This window comes from Neopsephotus bourkii, unplaced genomic scaffold, assembly GCF_033783945.1.
Source record: "Neopsephotus bourkii isolate Nb327-2 ecotype Australia unplaced genomic scaffold, CSIRO-AGI_Nbou_v1 NB_753, whole genome shotgun sequence".
In the NCBI taxonomy this organism is placed as follows: domain Eukaryota; kingdom Metazoa; phylum Chordata; class Aves; order Psittaciformes; family Psittacidae; genus Neopsephotus; species Neopsephotus bourkii.
Window position 1 is genome coordinate 1,325,509 of NW_026901251.1, and position 25,955 is coordinate 1,351,463.

General features: G+C 40.0%; 1 protein-coding gene across 2 annotated transcripts in view; it reads right to left on the minus strand.

Annotated features, from left to right (window-relative positions):
* SPIDR (scaffold protein involved in DNA repair) overlaps nt 1–25,955 on the minus strand; it is a 200,573-nt gene that overhangs the window by 72,062 nt on the left and 102,556 nt on the right. For both annotated transcript variants that reach the window (XM_061354845.1, XM_061354844.1), the window contains one exon: nt 647–857. In XM_061354845.1, coding sequence (XP_061210829.1) covers nt 647–857 — 211 coding nt within the window. The remainder of the gene's footprint in view (nt 1–646; nt 858–25,955) is intronic.

Here is a 25,955-nt window from a genome sequence, read left to right on the forward strand (position 1 = left end):
AAACTTCTCAAATACTAAGTATTAAGAATGATTTTGGGTGGCCAAAATAAAGCCTTTACAAGAGAAAGTGCTATCACGGACTATCAGAAAACCAGGTCTCTTAGAATACCTCAGCTTGTAGAACCACAGATAGAGACATGCACAGTCCGGAGTCACTTTAACATAAAGTCAAAATAGGAAAGAAAACAAATTAAAGGTGCAGGAAAGGGTGGTGGTGTTATTACCAATTGGTGCTTTAAAGAAAGAATAGGGGATTGCTTAGGAAATGAGTTAAGAAATAGTGTGGAAAAGGAATGTTTATTTAAAATAATATCTTGAGTGAGTGAGCAGAAAACTGATCTATTTCAAATAAAGCTCAGCTATTCAGCTATAAGGAATAAGAGAGAAATGAATGAAAACTCAAGCTACTATTACGATTTAGCACAGTAGTGAGACTTCAGCAAAAAACCTCACAGCAGTTCAGCATTTGGATGGGGCAAAAGCCTCCACTAAGAAAATATTATTAAAATAAACACTGCATATTATTCAGCCTTAGCTAAATGCAAGGGGAAACTGAACAGGTCAGTAATTTAGAATTTTGGTTTTGTTATGATTTCCAACACCAACCTCTTACCAAGTACTGAACTGTGCCCCAAATGGACCTTACCTGATTATCTGAAGTTTGCTGGTATAACTCATCATCAATGTCATCTAGCCTGAACACCTCTGCCAAAGATATAATATTCTTCCTAATAAGCGTCTTTGTAAGACCGTATGTCTTCTCTCTTGTTTCTGAGTGTTCACTGGGTAGCACCTTCTCACTAAAATACGTATTCATGATAACAGGAACATCTGTATTTCTGAGAATCAGTTTTTGCCTGGAAAAAAATAATTTCAGTGGCATCAAATCCATTACAAGTTAAACTACCAGTAAGCACTGTTTTAAAATGTGTTTTGTGTTGTACTTCTCTCCCCCTTCTTCTATAGTTGCTACTAAAACACTCCAAGATGTATTATCCGAATTGTAAATAACCCACCCCATAGATATATTCAGCATGACCAGCCCTACTAGCTCAGACACAGCCCTGGGTGAGTGGAGCTCCTCTGCACCCAGGGACAACTTACAGCTGGAAGCCATCTGAACTGACAAGCCCCATGAACCACATCTGGCTTCACACAAACCCTACTTGGTGTCTCCGCATTGTCACCACAGAACCAAGAACACCAGGAACCCTGGCATACAGTTACTGAGGTAAAAGCCATGAATAAAAGATTATTAATGCTGCTCTGTGTTAATTCAGAGTGCTGGCTCTGCTGGACCCAGCCTGGCCCTTGTAGAGCAGCACATCCCTCTCTGGTGTGTGCTTCCCACTGACCCACATTCATTCCCACTGACCCACATTCATTCCCACTGCAGCCAGCGGCAAGCTGTTCCCTCTGCTCTTTCTCCTCTCTTTTTCTAAGAGCAAAATCTTATGCATTTCCTACTATTGCCATATATTATTTTGCCTGTGTGTTTGCTGCTGTCATGAATGTGCTCTCCAAGACCCAGTTTTGGTTTCTAGTGCCAATGTAAATTTCCAAACAGTTTCACATGCAGCAATTTCTTGCCTAGTAGGTTAAGGTAATGGTTGCAGAATTTCTAAACACACAATAATTTAATGCCAGAGCACATCTCGATGGTGGATTTTTTCATATGCTAGTACTGCAAACACACATTTAGAAATACACTTTCTATATTCACAGGAGACAAACCTAATGAAGTCAGCTAACAAAACAATCAGCAATCTCTTTTTCTAGAGACCATCAAAACAGAAACAAAACTCACTGAGTGACTTTATTGCAGGCTTTGTTTTTCTACTGTTAGATTTTTATCGCTTGGGAGTAAAACAAGGCCTCCTGCCTTGGCAGCAAAGTTGAGCTGACCCGAGTTCAGAAGTAACCTCAGGACTTCACTCTTTAGACTGCTCAGCAGTCATATTATGAAGATAGAGCAAGTTTTCACATCTGTGACACTGCTTGTGAAAATACAACCATACAAAGTCAAGAGGCAAATGAAAATGAAACAAAAAACCCCACTCAAAAATACTTATTTCTGATCTCAGTCCGTACAAGATTTTGACCATGGGCTGTTTTATAACAGATTCCTTCATCCACTTGAGTGTGGATATGTAAATGAAAGTGAAAGCTTTTGTATTTTCAAAGGCATAGAAAGAGTTGCAACAAGTTATTAAACATAATCCCCATTTTTTCATAATTAGGAAAATAATGCAACAGGAAGATGACCTTTGCCTTTTAGAAAAAAAGTATACATTTAAAACTAAGCTTTCAACTTGAAACTATACACATAAATTAGAAAAAAGATGTATTCCTTCTATCTGTGAACACCCACAGAAGTTATGATTTGAAACAGAAAATTCATAAAAAGTTACAGCATGAAGCTAAGTACTGAGCTTCACCACGATGCCTTACTGCCATCTGTGAGCTCTTCAGATCTGAATGAGCCATGGTTCATCCCTAAGGGACACCGAGCCTCTTGACTCCAGGTGAATTTGCTAGCAAAGGTCCCAGTTACGAACATGACGGTAGCTCACATGGCGGCCAAACTAAAACTGCCAGATAATTTTCTGCATTGCAGGATTAAAACTGAGGAATTAGCTTGGTCAGCAAACCAAGAAATCTCTGATCTCATGAGATTTTTCAGCTGCCACTACCCCCTTGTTTCTGAAGAACAAAAATGCATATAAAGTTTGTTACAGATGTCAGAACAGTTTGGGCTGTCTTTATATGCAGATGTGGAATGAAAATTTTAGCACCTACTTTCTTGAGACGTTTGCGTTGAGACCCAAAGTAAACAGGAAATCTCTCTGAACACAAGACTGTTACATCACTAATGTCAGAAGAATGTTTGCTTGATCTAAATCATCTCATTCTCTAAAAAAATACTGACGTTAGTAGCAAATCATTCGCAGGAACTCTGAGGTTTATGGGTTTCTGGGTTTATTTTTATTTTCCTGTACAGATATGTGATCAGCTTTTTTTCTTCTTTTTCTTTTCTTTTTTTTTTTTTTTAAGGCAGGCAGGTTTTACTGATATACAAATTACATGTACCATGGTTTTGCTATGCATATGCCTTCCATGCTTCGAGTACTTTTATAATCACCTAAAGCTTTCTCAGGTCAATGTTCACATCTTTACATGAGTAATGCATAAATTAATGTCTACTCAGCATTTCCACAAAGCAAGAAGTAAACATATATAGCTTTTAGGAAAAGCCCCCCATTTCTTTACTACTGTCCTTGAGGAATTATTTGGTTAAGGCCTGCACAAGCATCCACAGAGTTAGCAGTAACTCTTCAGCTAGGTCAGAGGAATAATCACAGTAGTCCACTTGTATCTTCCCTATTTCTCAAAGGCCAGATTCCTCCCAATAGGAAAGGAAAAGTATCAGCAATAAATAGTAATAATAACCAACTGAAATGAAAGAAATAAGATAAATGTTTGCAATAAGCTCACTATTTTGTGTATAGACAGATAGCTAAATGGAAATATTTTATGTTTATATATACATAAATATAGATAATACCTTTAAAATAATTTCTATTAAATCTATATAATAAATATGTATAATATATGACATTACATTGTATCATATCATATAATATGCATTATTCTAAAATTATGTCTATATAATCTCTTCAATATGAAGAGCAGAATTATTAATATAATATGAATGAATTGAATGAAAATTCTGTCCTTTTCCAGAAGTTCTTCCTAGTCTTGCTTAGCTCAAGCAAGCTCTACAGGATGAGAACTCTGTTCATCATCATGGCAGAAAACTCTCCATTGCCACTATGTATTGTTCAAACTATTCTCTTTGCAACAAAAGCAACCATGTTAGAAACACACACACATGCCTTAATTCTTTTTTGTCTGGTTGAAAGACACAGACTAGGGCAAAGAAAGCCTGCCAAGCTGCAACAGTTGGGAAAATAAACAAAAATCAGTTCCCCAAGCAACCCCTGGGGTCCTGAGCTGCATGTGTTGCCCTGTGCCTGAGACACCATAACTGCTCACCTCAACCTTCTGTATCTGTATGTGCAGATTCTCTATGGCCAGAAGTAGCCCTACTCTGCAGGATACACTCTGCAGCATCCTCTTAACAGATAAGGTGTTAAATGGTCATTTCAGGCCTTCTGTGACTTCTCTTACATTTCTTCTTTTCTATCTGCTTTTCTATCTGCTTCATTATTTTTGCATATTATCTGCATCATTAAAAGCTTGTTTGCAAAGAATTAGAGACATCATCTCATTTAGAAAATCACACAGAGACAATGGAAAGAAAGCATACTGCAGGCTTAAAAAAAAACAACCAACCCTCTCTTACACTCTATGATTTTCTTCTTGCTCAGCAAAGCATATTTAAATGTTGGATTAGTTGTGGACTTCCTTAATAACTGCCTTTAGAGGAAAGGTCATTTGTAATGACCTGAAGTAGAGACTGTGAACTTTTTATACTACAGGGCATTTCTTTTCCTGGTATGTAGACAATCAGCAGTTGCCGTAACTGGTCACATGCTGAAGGAACATGAGGCAATAATGTTATTTTTTTCCTTTTCCAGCAGCATCGTGCTTCTCTGTCCAGAACGTTTGCTTTTTCTCTTCCTCCCTTCTATGATGAAATGGTTATCTGGCAGAGTAGAAGCAGGAGATGTCCTTGCCTACTTCTGCATTAATTGTGGTCTATCACCATTTGAGACATGGAACACTGCAGAAACTTACAGCACGTCACGCTGTAAGGTGGCTGAAGTTTGAACCTGAGGCAGGGTCTTAATCCTGCAGTGGAACAGTCATCAGGTTTGCACTGCGGTCTGCCCTGCACAGCCCATCCCCAGGCTCAGGCAGCGCGAAGCCGTGACTACGGCAGCAGCTAGCTCACAAACCACACGCTTCCGCTCAGTTCTGCTGACATCAAACGGCAGTGCTGGTTCATGAACTCCAGAAGACTCTGGATCACTTTAAACTACAGAACATATTTTTCTGTTTGCTCTCCGTGGGTATTTTATTGGGCTTTTTCTCTTTTACCAAGTGTAAAATGCCTCAGGCGTTTCTTTTTTTTTTAAAGAGTACATTGCATTAACTGAACACTCTTAGCATTTCAGTGACCTACAACATGCACTGTAATTATGAAACAGGCTAATTTCAAGCCTCAGAACAATGATTTCTGCGTAAAGGAGGTTTAACACCCACCAAGTAGAACAGTAGTAGTACGTGCAGGATCAGAGCATGCCAGAGCCTTACACTGCTGCCCAGAAAGATGAGGAATCATCCCCCACAGGAACACCATACAGGGCCCATCCCTAACTTCTAGGAATTGCTCCATATTTTGCCCAATATGAGGGAAGTTGCTCATGCTGCCTCTCACTTGGGTTTGAGTGCTATTTGAAATGTTGCACCTGTGAAAAATTGTGACATGTCCAAGAAGTCCCTGAGCACTGACATAATGATGATGATGATCTAAAACCCCCCAAATTTCTCAAGTCCATGCAGATCTCTGCCCACCCTTCACTCCAGGTTGGTAGCTATCTTCCCAATATGTAACCCAAAGTCAAAAGTCACGTGGAACAGACCACAGAATTTTTATAGACAACAGAGAAATCTCACCACTCACATGTGAGCCTGCATCAGCATCATTTGCCATTGCTTGAATGATCTGTATGTGTTTGTGAGCTCACACTTTCACCATGCAAAACTTCTTCCCCTGCCCCAACCTCAAAGACAGAAAGCAAAAATCAGCTGGTAATCCTTCTTTGAAATTATCTTATTTAAAGCAACAGATTATTGTGGAACAAGTTTGCAAGCTCGATTCTTTTCCCCATGACGAAACAGTGTTAACCAATGTCCAGAGTCATAGATGTCAAATATACCATTCTCAACTGTGTCAGGTTTCCAAAGAAATGTAGCTTTAGCACCTCAGAAGATCAGCTCTGCAGAGGACAGAACAATTAAAACCTACTCAAGCTGTGTCTAAAATGTCCACTTTTAGAGGACGATACATTTTATTTGTGAATAGCTGGATATTTGTTTTGTTCTCCTACTGGAAAAATATTTTGCCTGAGGACTCATTTCATGAATACAACACACAAAGTAAAGAATACATAGCTATTAAATTTATATATTGCTATAATCCAATCTGTTTCCATTGGTTACTCCAAGGAAATTTGTAAAACAATACAGGTAATGAAAAAAAAGGGAATCTTTTCTATTGCAGCATAAGTTCTTCCTGCAAAATAATATTCTACTTTTCAACAAAATTACTTGCAAACCTAAGAAATCACTCCAGAAAGAAATTACTGTATTCAAAGCCAACATTTTTATCTCCATATCATTTTGCTAATTTCAAAGTAATCATATAAACTAACCACCAGTTTGCCATAGTACTGCCTTTTGAAATGCGACACCCTGTACCACGAAAAGAAGTTGTATGGAAATTTTCACACTTAAGAGCTCTGCTATAAAAAGCTTGTGGTTAACATTATGCACTACTATAACACACACCCAGTGCTCTCAGCTCTGCGGGGAGGTGCACTGTGTGCTAACTGAAGAGGATGTACAGGTCTTCTGATGTAGGAAAGCACAGATGGATATCAAACGAATCTCATCTACCTCCAGGAAATTACTGTCATACCAGGTTTTACCAAGACTGGAAAGTAAGGAAGTTTCTCAGAGCTCTCCAGCCACTTGCTTCAGCTATGAAGAAATCACCTGAGATTTCTAGCATTCTGGACCACAATTTATCACGACGGAGCTTAACCTTTGTGTTTAGCATCATCAAACACAAAATTCCACTCACAGGCTATACTTAGTGCAAACTGGCACAAAAACAGTCCCTTGAGCTCACGGGGGTTATACTTTTGAGAGAATTTGCTAAAAATCTACTCCAACTGTGATGCTGAGATTTTTTTTAATACTTACCACATAAGCCAGGCACAAAGCAAGTTTTAAAAGAGGTAAACTTTATCATTAAAAAACCTGCACACAGTAAAGCATTAAATGAGAAAGTCTGCTTTAAAACCAAACAAAAACAAAAACACTCCCCCACACACAGTATGAGTGGGTTACAAGTAACCAGGGAGATATAAATATCGTGGTTATCTTTTCATAATCAAGATGTTATGAAAGAATTCCAATCTGTGTGTTTACCCCATATATCAACTTGTGTCTGACTAGCCACGACCTCATTATTCAGACAACTTCTCTCTGCTCCCAGTGCTAAACTGCACGTAGGGTTTGAGGTGTCTGAGGGAAGATGGCTGGAGCCACCAGAACTTCCAGGGATATGTCAGAGGGATTCTGAAAGGGGAAAAAAGGTAAGTAAGCAAACTGCAATGTGATATTGTATTACAACTTGTCGTGAACGTTAGAGACAACAAAAATTGCTGTACTGGTGTGAGATCAGGGGCCCATCTACTCCATACTCTAGCTTACAGCAGGAAACAGCAAATGTTTGAGAAAGACTATGAAAATGAAAGCAAGCGCCTAGTGAAAGTTCTCTAGAACACTCTCTAATAACTTCTAAAAACTTTCAGCTTAGGGACTTCCTAAGGCAGAAGTAATACCTTTGTAGTAGGGCTTTTCTTCCAAGAACTTATGTGCCTACTTTTTGACCATTTGTACATTTACAGCATCCACAACATCCTGCAGCATCCACGGTGCTCTACAGTCTAACTACACACATGTGAGAAACCACTTCCTTCTATTTGTTTTGATCTGTCACCTAGTGGTTACACTGCTGCCCCCCACTTCTTGCTTTCAAGAGGCAGTGAACAATCATTCTTCTCCATGCATTTCCTAATACAGACCTTTATCACATCCTCTCCCAGCCACTGCTTTTTCAAGGTGAAGAGCCCTAGTGATCTTAGTCATTTCTCATTTCCATACCTCTCTCCTTGTCACTCTTCTCTGACAATTTTCCACATCTCCTACGTATTTTTTGATTTAGGAGACTGAGATTCCAACCTAAAAACACACCATATAGTGAAATCATAATGTTTCTGACTCCATTTCTAGCAAGTCTTACCATTCTATGTATTTTTCTGCTCATTAGGGAAAAACTAAGTTGACATTTTAACGGAGCTATCAGAACACTAAAAACACTTTCCTGGATACTAATAATCCAGAGCCCATGATTTTATATATGCACTTTTTGCATTTGCCTACAATTTCCTAGTAAGAGAGTCAAATCCTTCCTCCAGCACTAGTTCTAGAGCACTCTATACGAGGATGAATATATTCCCCTCTCCATAGGATTGTGAGGAGTGTGCCCCTGAAGAAAAAGGAAACCTGTATAGTATTGTGTTGTACAGAAGATGTCTAATTCTTTATTTCCTCCGTAGGCACCATGACACAGTGGAGATATGAGGCAACAGGTTACACCAACAACTCCTCTTCCTGTGGTAGAAAGGTAAGGAGTGTGCCCACTCTGCCACTGTTACACATCATCACCACTCCTGAGGTAAGAGAAGCTGCTTCTCAGGCTGGAAGAGCTCTGCAGTATCCACCCAAGCAGCCAAGGGCCATTAGTGAAGAACTTGATCTCAGAATTTCTGACCAGGGTACGGGGAGCCAGGGTACTTGGCTGGTTGGCTCAAGTTTGGAGGATTATTGGAGAACTTTAACAAATAAATTCAATTTCAAACCACATTGTTCAATGTTCTGTTCACAATGTTCACAGATTATTAAGAACACTAGCCTTTTCTCCCATAGAGGTTTGGCATTTGCTATTGGCAAAGACTCTTTACGAGTCCATGCTTGCATACATGCTCACAAGTGCATTCACATGCACAGTAGATAGAACAAATACCTATCCCTGAGTAAACTCTAGTATTCAGAAAGACAGCTCAATATATTCATATGCTTGATTTAAGTATTTCGTTACTAAATCTGATACCAAAAAAAGAAAAAAAACCCCACAACACAACTACAAAACAACCAAAAACTCCCATTAGACTTGTTCAAGTACTCCCGTTCTGGTACGTGTTTCTGTGCATTTCCTATTGTTTCTTGGCCAGGACATGGAGCAAGACCAAATTCTGGTCTGGCCTGTAAAGTTAGGTCTTATGCAGACAAATCCGTGCTATCAGCACGTTAGTAGAGAGTAGCTAAAAGTAGCAGTAGTTCTGGGAACACAAAGATGGTCACAAAAGGTAGCGAGAGCTTGTTCAGTGCCACAGAGCACAACAGCAAAGCAAAAGACTCCCTCTAAGATGGTCAAACTGCTTCAGCAAGAAACAGGTTTTTTTAGATCTCCAGGCAGGAGCCTGAAGGTCTGAAGGAATAGCACCAGGCAAAGGGAACTAGATGGACCCAGGCCACAGCCAGCGGCCATGCAGAGCTCCAGAGGCCCTTAGGCAGGTTATAGACCAAGTTTACCTGCACTGGGGTACAGCTTCACTGAGCTGAGCAAAATCAATTTTCTTACTTTATTTGGTGCTACCATTGATAAATGTGTACCTAAGGTAAAGGCCATGTGGTAAATCAGGTACCACAGAAATCTGTTTCAGGCAAAGTCCTGTCTGCAGTAATCCACCCACCACAGTTACCAGTGAAAGATAGCAATGTTAGAGGCCAGACTGGGAACTTTCTTTACTGAAACATCCTGCTGCAGACACAGCCTGAGTGAAACTTCCTGTGCAAGGGAAGCCCAGCAGCTCAGCTCGCCAGACTGCTCTTCTGTGATAAACAGAACACCTTTCTTCCTTTCAGGGTAGAAAACAGTCCTTAACAGTGAATGTACTTTAACTTATTCACAGCACAGCAACTACTTTCAGAGCTTGTATGTAATAGTACATATCTTCTCCATTAAACTGCAATAGATGGATTCTGTGCAATTGTTCTTTCACAGTTCAAGCAAGGAAAATCCCTCTGAAAAGTAATATTTAAAATCAGCATTTTCTTTAATGTTGTCTTTTTTTTTTCCTTTTTTTGAATCTCAATATTCTTGCATTATTTCAAGGCGTAATTGTACAGAACAAGCAACAACCTCTAATACTGAAATCTTACACTGATGGTCTCCATGCCATCGCTTCACTTTTGGTTTGCTTTCTTTCAATGAACAGTTGCAGTGACAATTAGCCACCAGATAACGTCTAGGAGAATTTTCATACTGTATCACACTACACTTACATAAATTACTTCAATATCTACCAACCCAAGAAGCCAAGTTTATCCACCACAATTCTGAGTTACACACTCATGCTAATACAGCTTCTTGAAACTAATTAGAAGCCAAGTTGAAAGAAGGGGGGAAAAAAACAAAACCTAAGAACAACTTTTTCAGAACAAGCTCTGTGTTTTCCTAGAGGACCTAAGAAAACAGAACTGTAACCTCAGTCACTGCTTGAAGCATAAACATAGTAAAACTTCCACAAGCCTAATAACCTTTAAAAACTGGGAAGACATATAAATATATAAAGGGGGAGTGTCACGAGGACGGAGCCAGGCTCTTCTCAGTGGCAAACAATGATAGGACAAGGGGCAATGGATACAAACTGGAACACAAGAGATTCCACTTAAACTTGAGAAGAAACTTCTTCTCAGTGAGGGTGACAGAACACTGGAACAGGCTGCCCAGGGAGGTTGTGGAGTCTCCTTCTCTGGAGACATTCAAAACCCACCTGGACATGTTCCTGTGTAAGCTTATCTAGGTGTTCCTGCTTCGGCAGGGGGATTGGACTAGATGATCTTTTGAGGTCCCTTCCAATCTCTAACATACTGTGATACTGTGATACTGTGACTCTTGGCAGCAATGAGGTTGTGACACATGGTCAAGCATGAAGGGCTGGTTCTTGGACAACCCAGTTCAGCTACAGAGCTCTGCAGAAGCAACACACTTCCAAGGGAAAGGAGTGCTTTGGAGTATGGGCATCTCTATTGCACCCAGCCTTTCTCTGCCAAGGAGCAGAAACAAAGCCTTTGAAGCTGTGGAAAAACACCTGTGAAAACATACAGATTTTGGAGAAAAATGGTGAGAGAGGCAGAAGGAAGGTGTGCCATCATGGAAATCTTGGCCCTGGAAAAGCAAAAAACCCTGACGTTTGTAGTGAGAATGACAAGAACAAAAGCAAAATTAGCCAGTACGAATAAATGTTTATACAATAAGGGGTGAAACAACTCCCCTACACACACATTTCCCTAGCAAACAATTGTAAGTTAATCAGGGGCTTAAATATATCCCGTATTGTTTAATAAAGGATAGCATCTCTATTCTCAGGCCTGGAAGGTGCATACCGAGTTTCAGAACTGGGGATTTTGCAGCCAAATTTGAAGCCCTGAGGAACATGAACCTAAAGAAGGACTGCTGGCTGACTGCTGATAAAGGAATCTGCATGGATTTTGTTTTTCTTCCTTATACTTTTCATTCTTTAAGTGCCTTCACTAAAATAACAGCAAGTACAGTGTCACTGTACAATATGCCAAACTTTACACTACACACACAAGATCAAACTGGCCCCAGCTTTCGGGCCAAGTCATGTGCTATCCCAAGCAAAACCAAGAGAAGAAAATCTTTGACAAAAGGATGAGGCTGCAGCAAAACTACCTGCCTTTCATGCTGATTAGTCCCACTACAACTGAAGAAACTACTTTCTACCTTCAACAGAAGTATGTTTGTGCCAGCTGATACTCACATGTAAGCTGAAATTCTTCGTGTTTTCCCACTCTGCTGGCAAGACCCTCCCCTTTTTATTATTTATTTATCTTTTATTTAAAAGACTCTCCTATTCTTGTTCAGCTAGGCCAAGGCTGCCTTCTCTTAGATTCTTTTCCTAGGGAGCACACCTTGGTCTGCAGCCACGCTTGGTAGACCCTTCTCATGCTGCTCCTCCTGGTGCTGCCACTCTGCAAAGGAGGACAGAGCTTCACGCTCATGTTCACGTGCAAATCAAGATGGACCTAAATACAACTTATTCTCTTAGTCAACCACATCAATAAACAGGATGTGGAAAAACATAAATGCAAGAAAACTACTGCATTTTTGCTTTAAGATGTGCTAGTAAATACATTTAGGATACTGCATTTTAACACATATTTATACATCTGTTTTAATGCAAAGTTACTTGTGTGCCATATTTTCCTCTTCACCAGTGGCTTAAATAAAGCATACCTGAAGCGAGAGCAAAACTGTCTAGTACAAATACTGTTCAAAGAGGAGTCTTTGGGTTGATTTCCTGTATGTAAATGTGCTCAGCTGAAAAAATGTCCAGGGCACGATTCCCAGACTATGATACAGGAAAAAAGAGGAGTTCCCTGGCTTAGTTAACATCAGGGGGAAGACACAAGGGACTCATCAAAGGAAAAGAGGCCATTCTGTGACTCTAACATGTGTGTGCACATACACACAAAACTGCATGCACATGTGTGTGCTCCCTTCCCTTCCTTGCCCCTACCCGGTGGGTGAGCTGGCACAACATCCAAGAGCTCTTCCAGGGTCTGATACATTGTTTTTACACTCAACTGACTGCATACAACATTCCTTTAAAAAAAAATATTATCTGTTTGCTTGCTTGGAGCGTCACAAAGATAATATTCACGTCTGTGACCCTGACTGTCTCTGGTCAAGAGGCAAAGAGACTGTGCAGACCGTGCTGCTTTCCAGCACCCCTGGGATGCCCGCCAGAAAACAGAGCTGCTGTCTCAGAGGAGAGGGTCAGATCCTTTGGCCTTCAGCTAATGCTGTTAGCAGTCCTTCTGGCTAACTCCTGAGAAGGTGAATGGCATGCACAAGAGACTTGCCTTCCACAGCCTTATACCTGTGATAGAGATGTACGCAGTAAAAACACATGGTGTTTTTTTTTCTCCTAAATGTGGGGAGAGAATATTATTTTTTTCTTAGACAACCTTACCCCCAGATCATTTTTTCTCCCCATTTCTTCTTTATCATTGCTATCCTCCAAACTCCTACACCACCACCTTCCTGAAGTATCTCCCAAAAACATTCATGTCTGTTCTCTACATTGTGGTTAAGTGTACATGTGTGCTGAAAATCTTGTAAAGAACCTTATTTCAGCATGGCTTCACTGTTCACATATTGCTTGAACAACCAGCTATACACTGTCAAACAGCATCACAGAATCTCATTTCAAGGCTTGATTCAACTACAGGAGCACTCATTTTGAAGTAAATCGAACTTACTGTCCTTCCCATAAACACTTGCTGAGTGCATTTTTAAGAGAAATGTTGCCAAGTGCAGAAATGCAACCTCTGCCCTTGGAAGTCCTTGAACTAAAGTTTGCTGAAGGCTGGCAGGTTAATCCAGGGAAAAATCTGTCTGTGTTTGCCCAGTCCTTCTATTCTCCCACCAACACACACTCCTGGAGATAGGGTACCCAGATAGGCAGAACTACTATCTCATCTGATAGGGCTGGTCTGTTCATCACACCACGTTTCGCCTCCGTGCCAATAAAAGCATAGCCTAACAGAAAAGCAGAACATGAAAAGCAGTTAAGCATTATGTGCATTTTTAGTATGTCTCACGCCCACTCTGTCATGACAGTGTTCAGTATAATACCTTCCGCTGCCACAGACCATGACTGCAACCAATGGTGTAATGACAGTAATGTACATATGTTTGCATGGCTATGTAGAGTATACAAATCCCTCATTTCATTAACTCCGCACAGAATGCATGAAAAGCTTGAGATGCAGGCAGGTTTTATTCTAAGGTTTTTCTGGGGCTGCCATTTTTTATTTAAGTCTACTCTCTAGAGGTTAAAATTAATTAGTTTTTAAAGAATTCAAGGCCCTAATAAACAAACCCAAGAGTGCCTGTCCACATCAGCTCTCTGTACCCTCCCAAACCAAATGCCCCAACATCACTTCAGAAAGCAGGTGGCCTTTACAGGGTGCCCTGAACGCTTGGCTGTGACTGATCAGTAGAGCACACCTTAGCTCAGAAAGCCCCTTGAATTCACCAGGAATCTCCCCTTCCATGTTGTCGAAGGGTACCTGGCTTTAAGGACACACACTAAACACAAGTGTAGCAGCTTAGCAGTCACTTGTGCAGACTTTTCCATGCTACCTTTTTTTTTATGTTCTTAAATCACCAAAACCCAGGCCTAACAGCTTTCAAACAATTTTTTAAATGTGGTAAAATCACATGTGCATTACCAAATATATGCTCATGTGCAAGGTCCGCTTACTTCTGCTTAGATAATACAGACGCATAGAGACTGCTGTAGCATTTCAGCAACACTGCAATGGTTACAAGGTCCCCATGAAAGGCAAAAATATTTGCAACTGAGTAGGCACAAAGGCTGTGCTAGACCAGAAATCATAGCAAAAGAATACTGAAAATCAGTAATTCATGCAGTAGAATGAATGGCTGGTAAAAATTTAAGCAAACACTTTGCCTCTGTGCTCACTTGCATCACCTTCTCTGAGGTTCAGACTTTACCATGCTTCCATCCTACCTAAGCTTGAACTGTATCAAGTGTGCTGCACTTTCTGAAAGGCTAGTTTCATCTTTTCTTCACCATAACAGATTCAGGCATGCAAAGAACACTGCAGATGTGGAGATAAAAAAAAAAAAATCCATCTAAACACAAACTCATATTGAATGCTATTGAATGCTTCTTATCTTGTTCTTGCTTTTATTCTTTCTTCCCAGAAAGATTCTTCCCAGCTGTTTTGCTGTGTCTCAGTACTCCAACAAGGAGCAAATATCATGCTGTGGTGCCAGATCTCAAAGGCAGAGTTATGACTAAGCACCAGCTGAACAGGCACAGCCACAAATACAGACTGTGGCCGAGAGCTCAGGGTTGCACTCAGGATGCCCCTGAAGTACTGAAATCTTCATACTCTTCCGCTCTGAGCCAGGGAAAGGGGTGGCACTTCCAGAGACAACAGAATGCACAGTCACCCTTGGGTCACAAGAAGGGGTTTGACATTGAGACAGACCTGTGAGCACCAATCAGTTCCTCAGCAAAGGACATAGCTCTATCCTGACACAGGCACAGAGAACCTGGGTATGGGAAATGCAGGTCAGATGGAGATCTGCAGGACAAGCACCACAGGCATGCATAGCCATGGTATCTCATCCTGAATACAGAAAATATTCCAGAGGCTGGCACATTCTTCCAAATGTATTTTGAAGTAATTATTACCATAAGGATAAGTATAATTTACCATAAGTAAATAAATAAATTCCCTTGCTATGTCCCTTAACCTCACTTACTTACTCTGAAAATCAGTTCAGTTAGTTTTACTTTCACTGCTCCTTGCTGCCAGATTAAGTTTGCTACGGGGCACACATTATTTGATAAAAGCAATTTTATCTACTTGCATATACATATGTGTTTGGTTTATGCCACGGAAATATCTCTATGCTTTTCACAGAAACTGGGTTATAAAAGTTACACATGGAAAAAACAGTAACTGTGGATGCCTTCCTCCCAAACTGTAAACATAGCCAGAGACTTCTAATGTTTGTTTGAAAACACTTGCCCTAAGTGATAATCCTGGTGGGAAAAAAAGAAGTAATTTTGCTTACTCTATGCCTTCAGGTGGCTCATTAAAACACAAAAGAAGAGGATATGAGTCTCTCCTGAGAACTTTTTGCTTAGGCTAACCATCTTTGAGGAAGAAACCTGGCAGCAAGAGAGTCTAAACTCAATTTCTTGGTTTAATTTAGAATTTAATTTGTCAGCAAAACCAAAGTTCATAAAGAAGGCAAATTTTGACAAATTGCAACTGCCATGAGCTCTGCTAAGAGCAGGATGTAACATGAATGTAATTCTTCAAGAGAACAAATTATAAGCATTGCATCCAAACAAAAAATGCTTACATTAATAAGTTCATTCTACAGTTTGCCAACTCTTCAGGCTGGGTGCTAAGGAGAATTTGCCAACCTCCCTTTCACATCATAAAGTGATATGCAGCACATCTACTGCATGTCAGCAGTACAAGATGACAGTTATCCCATCGGGTTTTTTGTATTACAGTTAGCCCTTTCTTTCTGTATGCTGTAGTGCCCTAAATCTGGGCACATCTGTAAACACAAGGAGGTAACATAAACAGAGCAGCAGTCTTTGCAAATGCAGTCTTACAAGCCTTGCTCACTCAAGTAATTGGTGCCAAGAAAGAAAACGATTGCACATAAAAATAGTAATTTATTTGTATATCTAAAATAAAATACAGCATGAGTACTAGGTAAAAATGTTTTCTGCTCACTATAGTATACTTGTAAGATGAAACAATTAAAATGTACTATGGGTAGAATGGCACAGTCTGCAGGGAAATGTGAAATATTATGTTAGACACTAAGGTATCAGTAAATACCTGGTGACATCCCAAGCCTAAAATGTTTATTTTACATTTAAGACTGGGGTTCATCTAGCTAACTTTCTCAATCCATCCCTTATACTCTCTTTACAGTTGATGACCAGAAATGAACAACCTCATAATGAGGTTCATCTGATGTCCTTAGGAGGAGGGGAGATAAACTCCAGAAATGCCAATTTCCTTCTCCCTGTTTCCTACAGAAGGATTAGGAAGGATACTCGCACACCCATACCACAGGTGCCCTGGGTTGTGTGCTGCCTGCCATGCTGCTCAGGCAGGGCCAGCACAGCATAGAGTCAATCTGTAACATGGCAATTCCCTTGCCAAAGCATCAGAGGCCTGCAGAGTTTCTCACCACATGAGCTGCTCTCAGCATTGCAAGCTCCATCATAGCAGCATGGGAGGCTTCAATGGGTTGAGAAAAATCATAATGAAACCTTACTCCAAACTGCTCCCTGCCTCCTGTAATTATACGTACCTCTTGCCCAAGAGGGAGATTTTCTGCATCTCTCTGGGAAGAGGGAGGTCTTCTCATCACCTACTTTTGTAGATAGATACAGCTAGGAGAAGACATCTCCATTCTTACTTCTGCTTTCTTTTACTTTTCAACCATGAGAACACCGTAGTAGAATTGCATGAAAATTGAAGTAATCACAGAGAAACTACACAGGTTTGGTTTTTTTCATGTCCCTGAAAGCCAAATCAGATGTCACAGAACAAGGAAAACACCCACTGAGAAACTAGCATGGTATCACACAGAAGAATTACACTCCACATTCTCCTACATATCTCCAAACTGTAGAAGCTAAACTGACAAGCGGTTGCGGAAATGGGAATAACACTGGTGCTCAACACAGCCCCGCACAGAAAAAGTACAAGTGACTGTGAACAAGTGAACAGCACAGGAGATATAGTGAGATTATAGTCATTGCCACACAGCCAAGAACTGTGATACATCCACGAGCTCACAGCATGCTGTAACCAGTTAATTCTCTTCTAGACCTAGCTGCAGTGGCTGAACAGGATACATGCCTCTCACAGCTGTTCAGGACCAAGTGTTACAAGGGCTTCCCATTCCTATGGCAGAGCTCTAATCCTTTCAGTGCACAGCCAGCCAGATTAGCACGAACTGGTTTAAATCACCAGCTTCCATGCAGCTCTCAGCTTCACACTAATCTACACAAAGGACTTTCACACATTCACCTCTACTCTCTGATGGCATGGGGCACTGATCTGCATCAAGACAGGAGGCATGAGCAGGCGTCTGCTACCTGCAGAGTAAGCAGCTGTGAGCGATGATGCACACCACACACAGACTCACTGCAGTTGAAACCGGTCTCCTTGCTTCTTTTCTATCTCTCTGCTAATGTAGGATATGCTTGATCCTGCTGAGCCAGTTTAATGCAGTAGAACAACAAAAAGTCATAATCTCCCCCCCCATCCCATCTTATTTTAAATTTGTTTTCTGATTAGTTTCCTCCTGGTTTAGTGATGTGAACCACAAGCACACAAGCCTTGCAAGACGATGCAATGCTGCAGGCATATGCAACGGCTAAACTTTATGCTATATAAATACTTTGCATAAGTCACAGAGATGTAAATTATGCTGGAAAGGGATAAAAAAAGATTATTCTGCATTTGTTTAGGATGAGCAATTCATTTTCTCACTGTCAATCCACATCAGAGTGGTAACTTTATATGCAGCTCGCAGCATGTTCGGAACACTTTCAGCAGACACGATTCCTATTTTGCTTCTGAGTGATGGCTTATTATCTTGGGTTTTTTTTGCTTGATGCAGTTATTTCTTTGAGAGGGCAAAACAGAGTGAATGGGGATAAACCAGAGAAATAAACAGGAGCCAAAACCCCTCACCGTCTACAACAAAAACACGTCACTAGCAACCACAAAGGATATTAAAATCAACAGATAAAGAAAGGTCAGATAAAGCACAAGATAAGGTAGTGCGCACGTTAATATCTCAAAGATGCTATTACAAGGTTAATCAGTTATGCTGGCAAGATTTAGGTTTGAGTTACTTGGTGTCTAAGAAGCAAAATTAAAATAATTTATTTCTACTTTAGAATCAGCCACAAAATTGCTACTTTAACGAACACAAGTAACATAATGCAATAAAATCTAAGTCTTAGAGGCATGCTATCCCTAGGGATTTTTACATTACTATGGCTATACACAGTACAAGTAAGGGTGCTTTGCCTTAATTCAGCCTTGGGCTCTACCACTGCATTGCCTTTTTTACAACCACAGAAGTCAGAGAGGTTACACCAGAGTTTAGCTGCTGCAATGCAAAAAAGAAACCCAAATTTTCAACATAGATATGCCCCATTCTGGCTGATGGCAAACAGAAGAGGTTTTGCCATCATTTAGTTACCTAGAATAGGGTCTTTCTTTGTCTGCTTTTGGGATGGCTACCGAATACTGTGAACTAGAGGTTTACTCTTCATCTGACAAAAATCAGAAGTTCAGGACTTGTATTTTGATTGTTTCTGCAATTTTTCTTCGATTGTGATCCTACTATATTTGTACAACTGAAACGTAAAGTCGTGAAGAAAATTAACAGTCGCCTGTTTCACCTAGGGATTGGCTCCGCATTCTCACTGAGTGGCACAGTGACAGTCACACACAAGGGTGGCTGATTCTTGAACTGAGGAGGAATTATTTAGGTTCATGTGGACAGGCTGGAAAAGGCCCAGAGAAGGGTCACAAAGATGATCAGAGGACTGTGAAGCCTGCTGTATGAGGAAAGGCTGAGAGAACTGGGTCTGTTCAGCCTTGAGAAAAGAAAGCTCAGGGGAGACCTTATCACCATGTTCCAGCATTTGAAGGGTGGATACATAGAAGGTGGAAACCCTTTTTACAAGAAGTCACATGGAAAAGACGTGGGGTGATGGGCCCAAGTTAGTCATGGGGAGATTCCAACTGGACACAAGAGGAATGTTTTTCACAATGAGAACAATCGGCCATTGGAATAATCTCTCTAGGGAAGTGGTGGATTCCCCAACGCTGGACACTTGTAAAATTCAGCTGGATCGGGTGTTGGGACATCTTGCCTAGGTTGTGCTTTGCCAAGAAAGGCTGGACCAGATGATGCTTGAGGTCCCTTCCAACCTCGTATTCTATGATTCTGTGATTCAATATTCATTCATACAATCTTATTTTTTAAATAACAGCTTTCACAGAAGTGTTGAGAAAGATATGCAGGCACCAATCAAACCACAATGCTTTTCCCATGGCCTGCCTGTGCTCTTGGCAGTGTTTGCTCTTCAGCCCGCTCAACTCAGTGAGGAGATAAGTAAAAAAATGGGGTTAAGTCTAAGTCAAAGGGAAAGTTACCATAAGTCATCTTTTAACATGTAAGAGCCCAGTATACAGCTTAAGGAAAATTTTAACTCCACCTTTATCAAAATGTTACCTCTGCCACACAACACTCATACAGCGAGTCTTAATCAACCAGACACTCTGCCAACTCCTCCCCTCACTGAAACCAGCCACACATCTAAAATGCCAATTCCCAACATAACTCTACTGAAACACACACTGGAGATATTAGCTACCAAATGTTATGTATAATGTTTCACATTTCACTAATTACACATTTATATGACTCCATGAGGCTGTTAGTATTGGTGTGCCTTAGCAATGTTGATGCCTTCCTTCCCAGCCGTCAAGAGAAACACCTTCGTCAGTTCATCGTTTTGTTGGTTGGTTGTAGACATGTGGGTGTATCAGCTTCTATCAGACAAAGGAAGTGCATAAGGAAACTGAGGTAAAGCTAAAGTGAAATACTTTCACATGTAGGGCTGAAAACACTTATTAATCCCAACACTTTAACTTAACTTGCTGTAATAAAGAAATGCTGCAGGGCAGCTCAGGAACTGCAATTCCAAAGTGCAATAATCTTGTATTGCAGCCTATCACTTTGCAGCTATGTTTTAAGAAGGTAATGGATAATTTAACTCCAAAATATCTGTATCACATGCTATTAAACAATATTTTTTTTATTCACTGCAGAACAAAAATGTATATACATATATATAGCTGATATAGAACAGAAAATCAGGGAACAAGGGGTTGTTTTAAGTTAGTCCTGAAGATTTTAAGAGGGCAGTCATGCTTAGTGTAGATTCAAAACAGAGAGAACATCATCAGTGACTTCTCTGAACCTCTGCTAAACAAACAGATTTGTTGAACCATGAACATTTTTCTAAGGATGTAGGTTCAGTCCTCAGAACACGAATGAGCTACTGGCATGATGACTGGAAACCCAGCATTGGTAGCTCTGTGTCTGAGGAGCGCAGGAGAGGCTCCTCTACTGGAAACGGCATTTCATAAAACTAAAACTGCTACTGCATCAACTTCTAAAGATGGAGGTGCTAAGACAGCTGCAATAATACCTAGTTCTTTCACAGTACCTCTTCCCTGAAGATTTATAGAATTGTACAAAAATTAAAAAGCTCACACAACAGTTTTAATATACACGTGTCTTGTAATACCTGCTTTAATTAAAGTATTTCTCCCTTTACCTCATGAAATGAGAAATGAAGAGAGAGAGGTGCTAGGTTGTCTAAAGCATCTGAGAAAAGAAAGCTCTGGCTTCACAATACCTTCACGCTGTGGTCCACCCCCCCAGCTCTCATTTAGTATGACATGCCTTGGGTTGTGCTGAAAACCAGATCAAGAATTCATCCAACTTGAAAAACAACGTGAATGAAAACTCCTGCCTCCAAAAAAATAAACTCTTATAGCTGGAGCAGCTCCCTTGGTCAGATCTTGGTCACAGCAGAGCCCCATAATTGTTCCACTGGCAGAAAACAAGGTGTGCTATAGTGCAGGAGCAGGAACAAGCGGGAACAACCAGAGGAGGCCAGAACAGTGGAAGCAATGGTATACCACTGGGCTTGGCCTCAGGTGTCAGAGCACCAGGCTTGTAGTGAAATCCTCTACCATATCATCCTCTACCTCATACTCTTTACTGCCTTAAACCCCGCACTACCACTGAATACATTCACAAGCCAGCTTCCAAAGGAAACATCCTCTTCAATGCTTATGCTAATTGTGACTTGTTCCTTTGTGGCTGTGCTGGACACAGGTTGTGTGTGCGATAGCTGCTTCCACCATTATTCTTCTAATGTGACTTAGTTCCTTTCAAAACTGAAGCACCAAGCAGTCCCAAGCCTAAGCTAAATAAAGTCAATTAGAAGTAAGATAGCACAAATACTAAAACTGCAATCTAAGTACTTTTCCCTAACTGTTCTGCCTAATCTCATGTCAATACAATTCATTCACAATTTATGCAGATTTATTTTCAGTCTTCTTACAGCAAGGATTTATGCTCATTCTTCTTTAAAACACAGGCTGTTCACCATTACACCCAGCAGTACTCTGAACCTTCCAGCAACTCCTTTGAAGTGCACTGTGGCTGACAGAGAAGCTTAAGTATTTATTCTATGGTACAATGTGAGCAATCATGGCAAGAGCTCAATGGCAGATCATGCTGAGGGTCTTTGATTTAAAACAAAAAGGGGTGGGAGGGGGCAACAGAAACCTCTGCCACAAAATTGGCATAATTTGTGATACGGTGTTTTGACACCAGCCTAGCACATGTAAACAAATCACTGCTATTTGATCTAATCATCACAACTTCTTGCAAGTAGCTACCTCAGAATTAGCCAGTTACAGACCTGTGAGGTATAACATAAATAAGCAGTCCCAATCACAATATGGAGTATAGACCACAAACCCAGAGGAAGAAAGAAGAAAAAAAAGTACATCAAACCACGAAAGAATAAAGTAGGTGAAATGTTCCACTGCTAATGAGTTACAAAAGGGTAAGGGGATGGTGCTGTCCAGAGAAATGCTTCTTGACTCCTCTTGCATATGAGAGGCAGGCAAAACTGCTCACAAGAAATCTAGAAATAGAGATGCTAAATTTGAAACAGTAAACTAGTATAAAATTGAAACTGACAGGACATGCACAGAAATGTTCTTCTCATTGAGATGTTCCTTTAAATCACCTACAGAACAGACTACACGCACATGCACACAGTTTGTTACCTCAGTGTCTAACAGAATCCCATTTACTCTCTTGTTTTAAAAATTGTTCTTTTAATTTGTGAAACAAAAAAAAACCCAACAAACCAAATGCAAGGATACCAGCTGAGCTTACAGACAGGAAATTACCTTCCCCTCTTCCCCAACCAGCTTTTATGATGATTCTTTACCCAGAACTACCTCTACTACAGATCTGCTAATGATAGAGATAGAAGAAAAATGCATGCTAAGGCTTTTAAACATTTTTTTTTCTGAATAAAAGCTGAATCCTCTTCTTATTATATCATTTACTACTGCTAATATAAAAAGAGCTGAATTAACAGTTAATGGTAAATCCTAAATTGTCTGAGACGAAACCTCCTTTCATTATGGGAAGTGAGAAATGGTTAGAAATTAGTGTGGACTGACAATGTGTATTATCTGGATCACAAGGGCATCAAAGTAGCTGAAGTTCTTCATATCAACTAAAACCTAAGCATTGTGAGGGATACTTATCTTTGGCATACACATCTCTGAATCAGCAAATTGTCTCCATTTGATTTTCAAAAAACCTGTCAGGGTTTATCTGCTGAAGAATTCCCTTTATTATTTAACACAAGGAATTAAGAAGTAATTACATTATATTTACACATTAATAAATGAAGGGTTGCCTTTTGTTAAGGGTACTGGATCCCTTAATCCTTCCTCAATCTAATCAAACAAGTGAGCAATAAATAAAGCAGAAAGGCATGTGGCAGCCCAAAGGAGAAGTTGAAAGGAAAACAGAGCAAGCTTCAGATTGCTCCTCAAACATACAATCAGGCCAAAGGCAGTCAATCACTCAGCTCCAGTGGAAACAGCAGAGTAAAGGGTGCAAGACAAATACTGACACTTTATATTCAAAGTTGCAATAATATAACTTACATTGTCGTCATGAAGTTCATATACAGTGATCACTGAATATGTGGGGATAGATATATACATATTTCCACTAGTTACCACACATACAAGTATGGTCATTTATCCTTCTAAGCTTTCACTCACAGGTTTAACATGATATTCATGATAACACAATGACTCAAGATCCAGTATGTGGCAGTGAGACATACAAAATATTTGCACTTAAAAATGCCTTACTTTTTGGGTTTTTCTAAAGGTCTGAGAGCACACAGTTATCACTATGAGCCTTACGCCTCTAGTAGCATTTGGTGTCCTTTTGGATCAGGGGTAAAAACCCAATCCCTCCCTCAGTAATATGAGAAAAAAACACAGAACATTGAAATCATTTGAGTAACTTCATATGGCGAATGTTTCAGTTTAGGCTATTGACAGTTCATTGGACAAACCTTTTCATCAGTTTCCTAGCAGAGGGACTTACTACATGTAAAGATGCTTTAAGCCTTGCAGAAAAGATACATGGACAGCTTTTTCTCAAGCAGTCTTTGAGTTGGAAGAACGAATGAAGCGTTGCATACCTCACAAACAACACAGCATGCCCCTATTACAGAGTCCAAGTTTTCAAGGGAGAGTAAGAAAGTGTTTGTTGCAAGAGGGGTTTCTGTTCTGGAAATGAAGAACCTGGCTTCCCAAAAATGTCTGACAGAAGCATCAGGCCTGGGCAAACCCCCACCTCTCTCTGAGCAAGCACTCTTGACGCTGCTGAGGTTGGCACATACTAGCCCTGGATTAGGGATTGCTAAAGCTGGTAAAGCTTTCAGTTTCTTTTTTTCCCCTCAACAGAAAGTTTATTTGCCCATGCCAAAACCACACATAGCCAAAGCAAGCTTTGACAGCTGTTGTTTCTAAGCTTTTTTACGTAAAAGCAAGCCTTCACATTTTTTTTCAGGCAAAACCCCTCAGAGAGCAGACCAAGCTATAATGCAACACTTTGTAAATCAGAAAGGTTTATCTTTACTTGGAATTGGGTCAACTACAATAGTTTAAAGCTATTTCTTCATTTCACTGTCATCCAGCCACCAGCTTTGAACTTCTTAGTTGAAAACAAAGATCTTAAGGAAAGGAGCTCCTTTCACAGTAATGGTAAAAACTACAGCAAGAACAAAAATTGCTAGGCATGTGCTTGGTTGGTAGCAGGCAACAGGAACTTCAATCATACAACAGATAAGTAATCACTTTTAACAATTTCAATGAAAAACTAATATAAACATGGTCTCAGTGTTATAATCCTTGATCATGCAAGATTCCCAGAAATGTGAGGATGTTTTGCTTTAATGGTAACCATAAAACAAACAAAAATTCCAAGATTCCCTCTAAATCTTAGTGATACACTTTTACTTCTGCTTAAACTCAGATACCATTTCCCAAACAAGATAAAAATTCATCTTTCCAACAACCAGAAACAAAATCCATTGGTTGGAATACAACCTCCTAAATCACTTATTTAAAAGTATATGGCCACAAGGAAAAACAAGTGGTGACTAAATTCCTTTCTTCTTTACTTAGTTGTTGAAAAGTGGAAAAATTTATAATTTCGTTACTGAAATTTTAACACTTTGGCAGAAAACAAGTAAATTTTTGTGCAGAAGGAACACATTACTTCTAAATTAAGAAACAGTGGTGAAAATTATTTACAGTCCCCATTTTACCTAGAGTCTAGTAACTAGAGTGCTGAGTCATAAATTAAACCAGTGCCCTGCCCTTTAAGAAACACTGACATCATAATAAACACATCTCATGTTTTCAGTTGAGTCCAAGCAGAGAGACGTCTCACAGCTCTTTGAAAAGTCCCAGGAGATACATGCATAAAGTCAATCAGCCTTCAAGGTAACTAAAAACATGTGAAGAAGAGAATAGACTTCATTTACTTCGAATTTTTACCCTTTCTGCCTCTTATGTATGCTCCAAATTGGAAAAGAACTGATACTGAAAATTAGCTGTGCATGTAGAGAACCACCAAAAACATGTGAACAAACAGAGAGTAGAGTACACCAGACAGTAAAATGGTTCTATGCAGCCATGCAAGTCCTGGATATTCATTTTTGTTCAGGAAACTAGCAAGAATTCTTACCCAGAAACAATCACTTCATTGACGTATATCCCCTGAAGGTATCCTTGAACATAAAAAATCATGAGGACAGAAAAGTTAGGAACTACCTCACTTCACCACACTTGTTTATGGAAACTTTTTCCCATCATGTGTCATACTGCTGCTTCTCTCCTCTCAGCTCCATTGTCCATCAACCCAAACAAAAGTCATGTCTTTCTCCTGAAGTCCTTCAAACCCACTATGGACTTTCTAGGATCTGAGTGCATGAACAAGTGCTAGACTGTATTGAGGCTCAATATACTTGAATAAGGGCCTGTGTTCATGCATGACTTTCAGTCTGTCAACATGAACTTGCACTTCTTTGCCTTTACCAGTTCAGTTACCAATGTTGTATTTAACTATACAGACAGTTATATCGATATGCTTATTATTCTAATGCAATTTATTCTTAAACAGGGCGCACTACAGGTCTTTGTAAATATATGTCACTATACTACTAAACAATGTATTTTATAACAAGGCCTTCTTTTTTGGCTTGGGCGATGTTAAGCCAGGTTAAGATGTTAGTCCTCCACCTACTGTG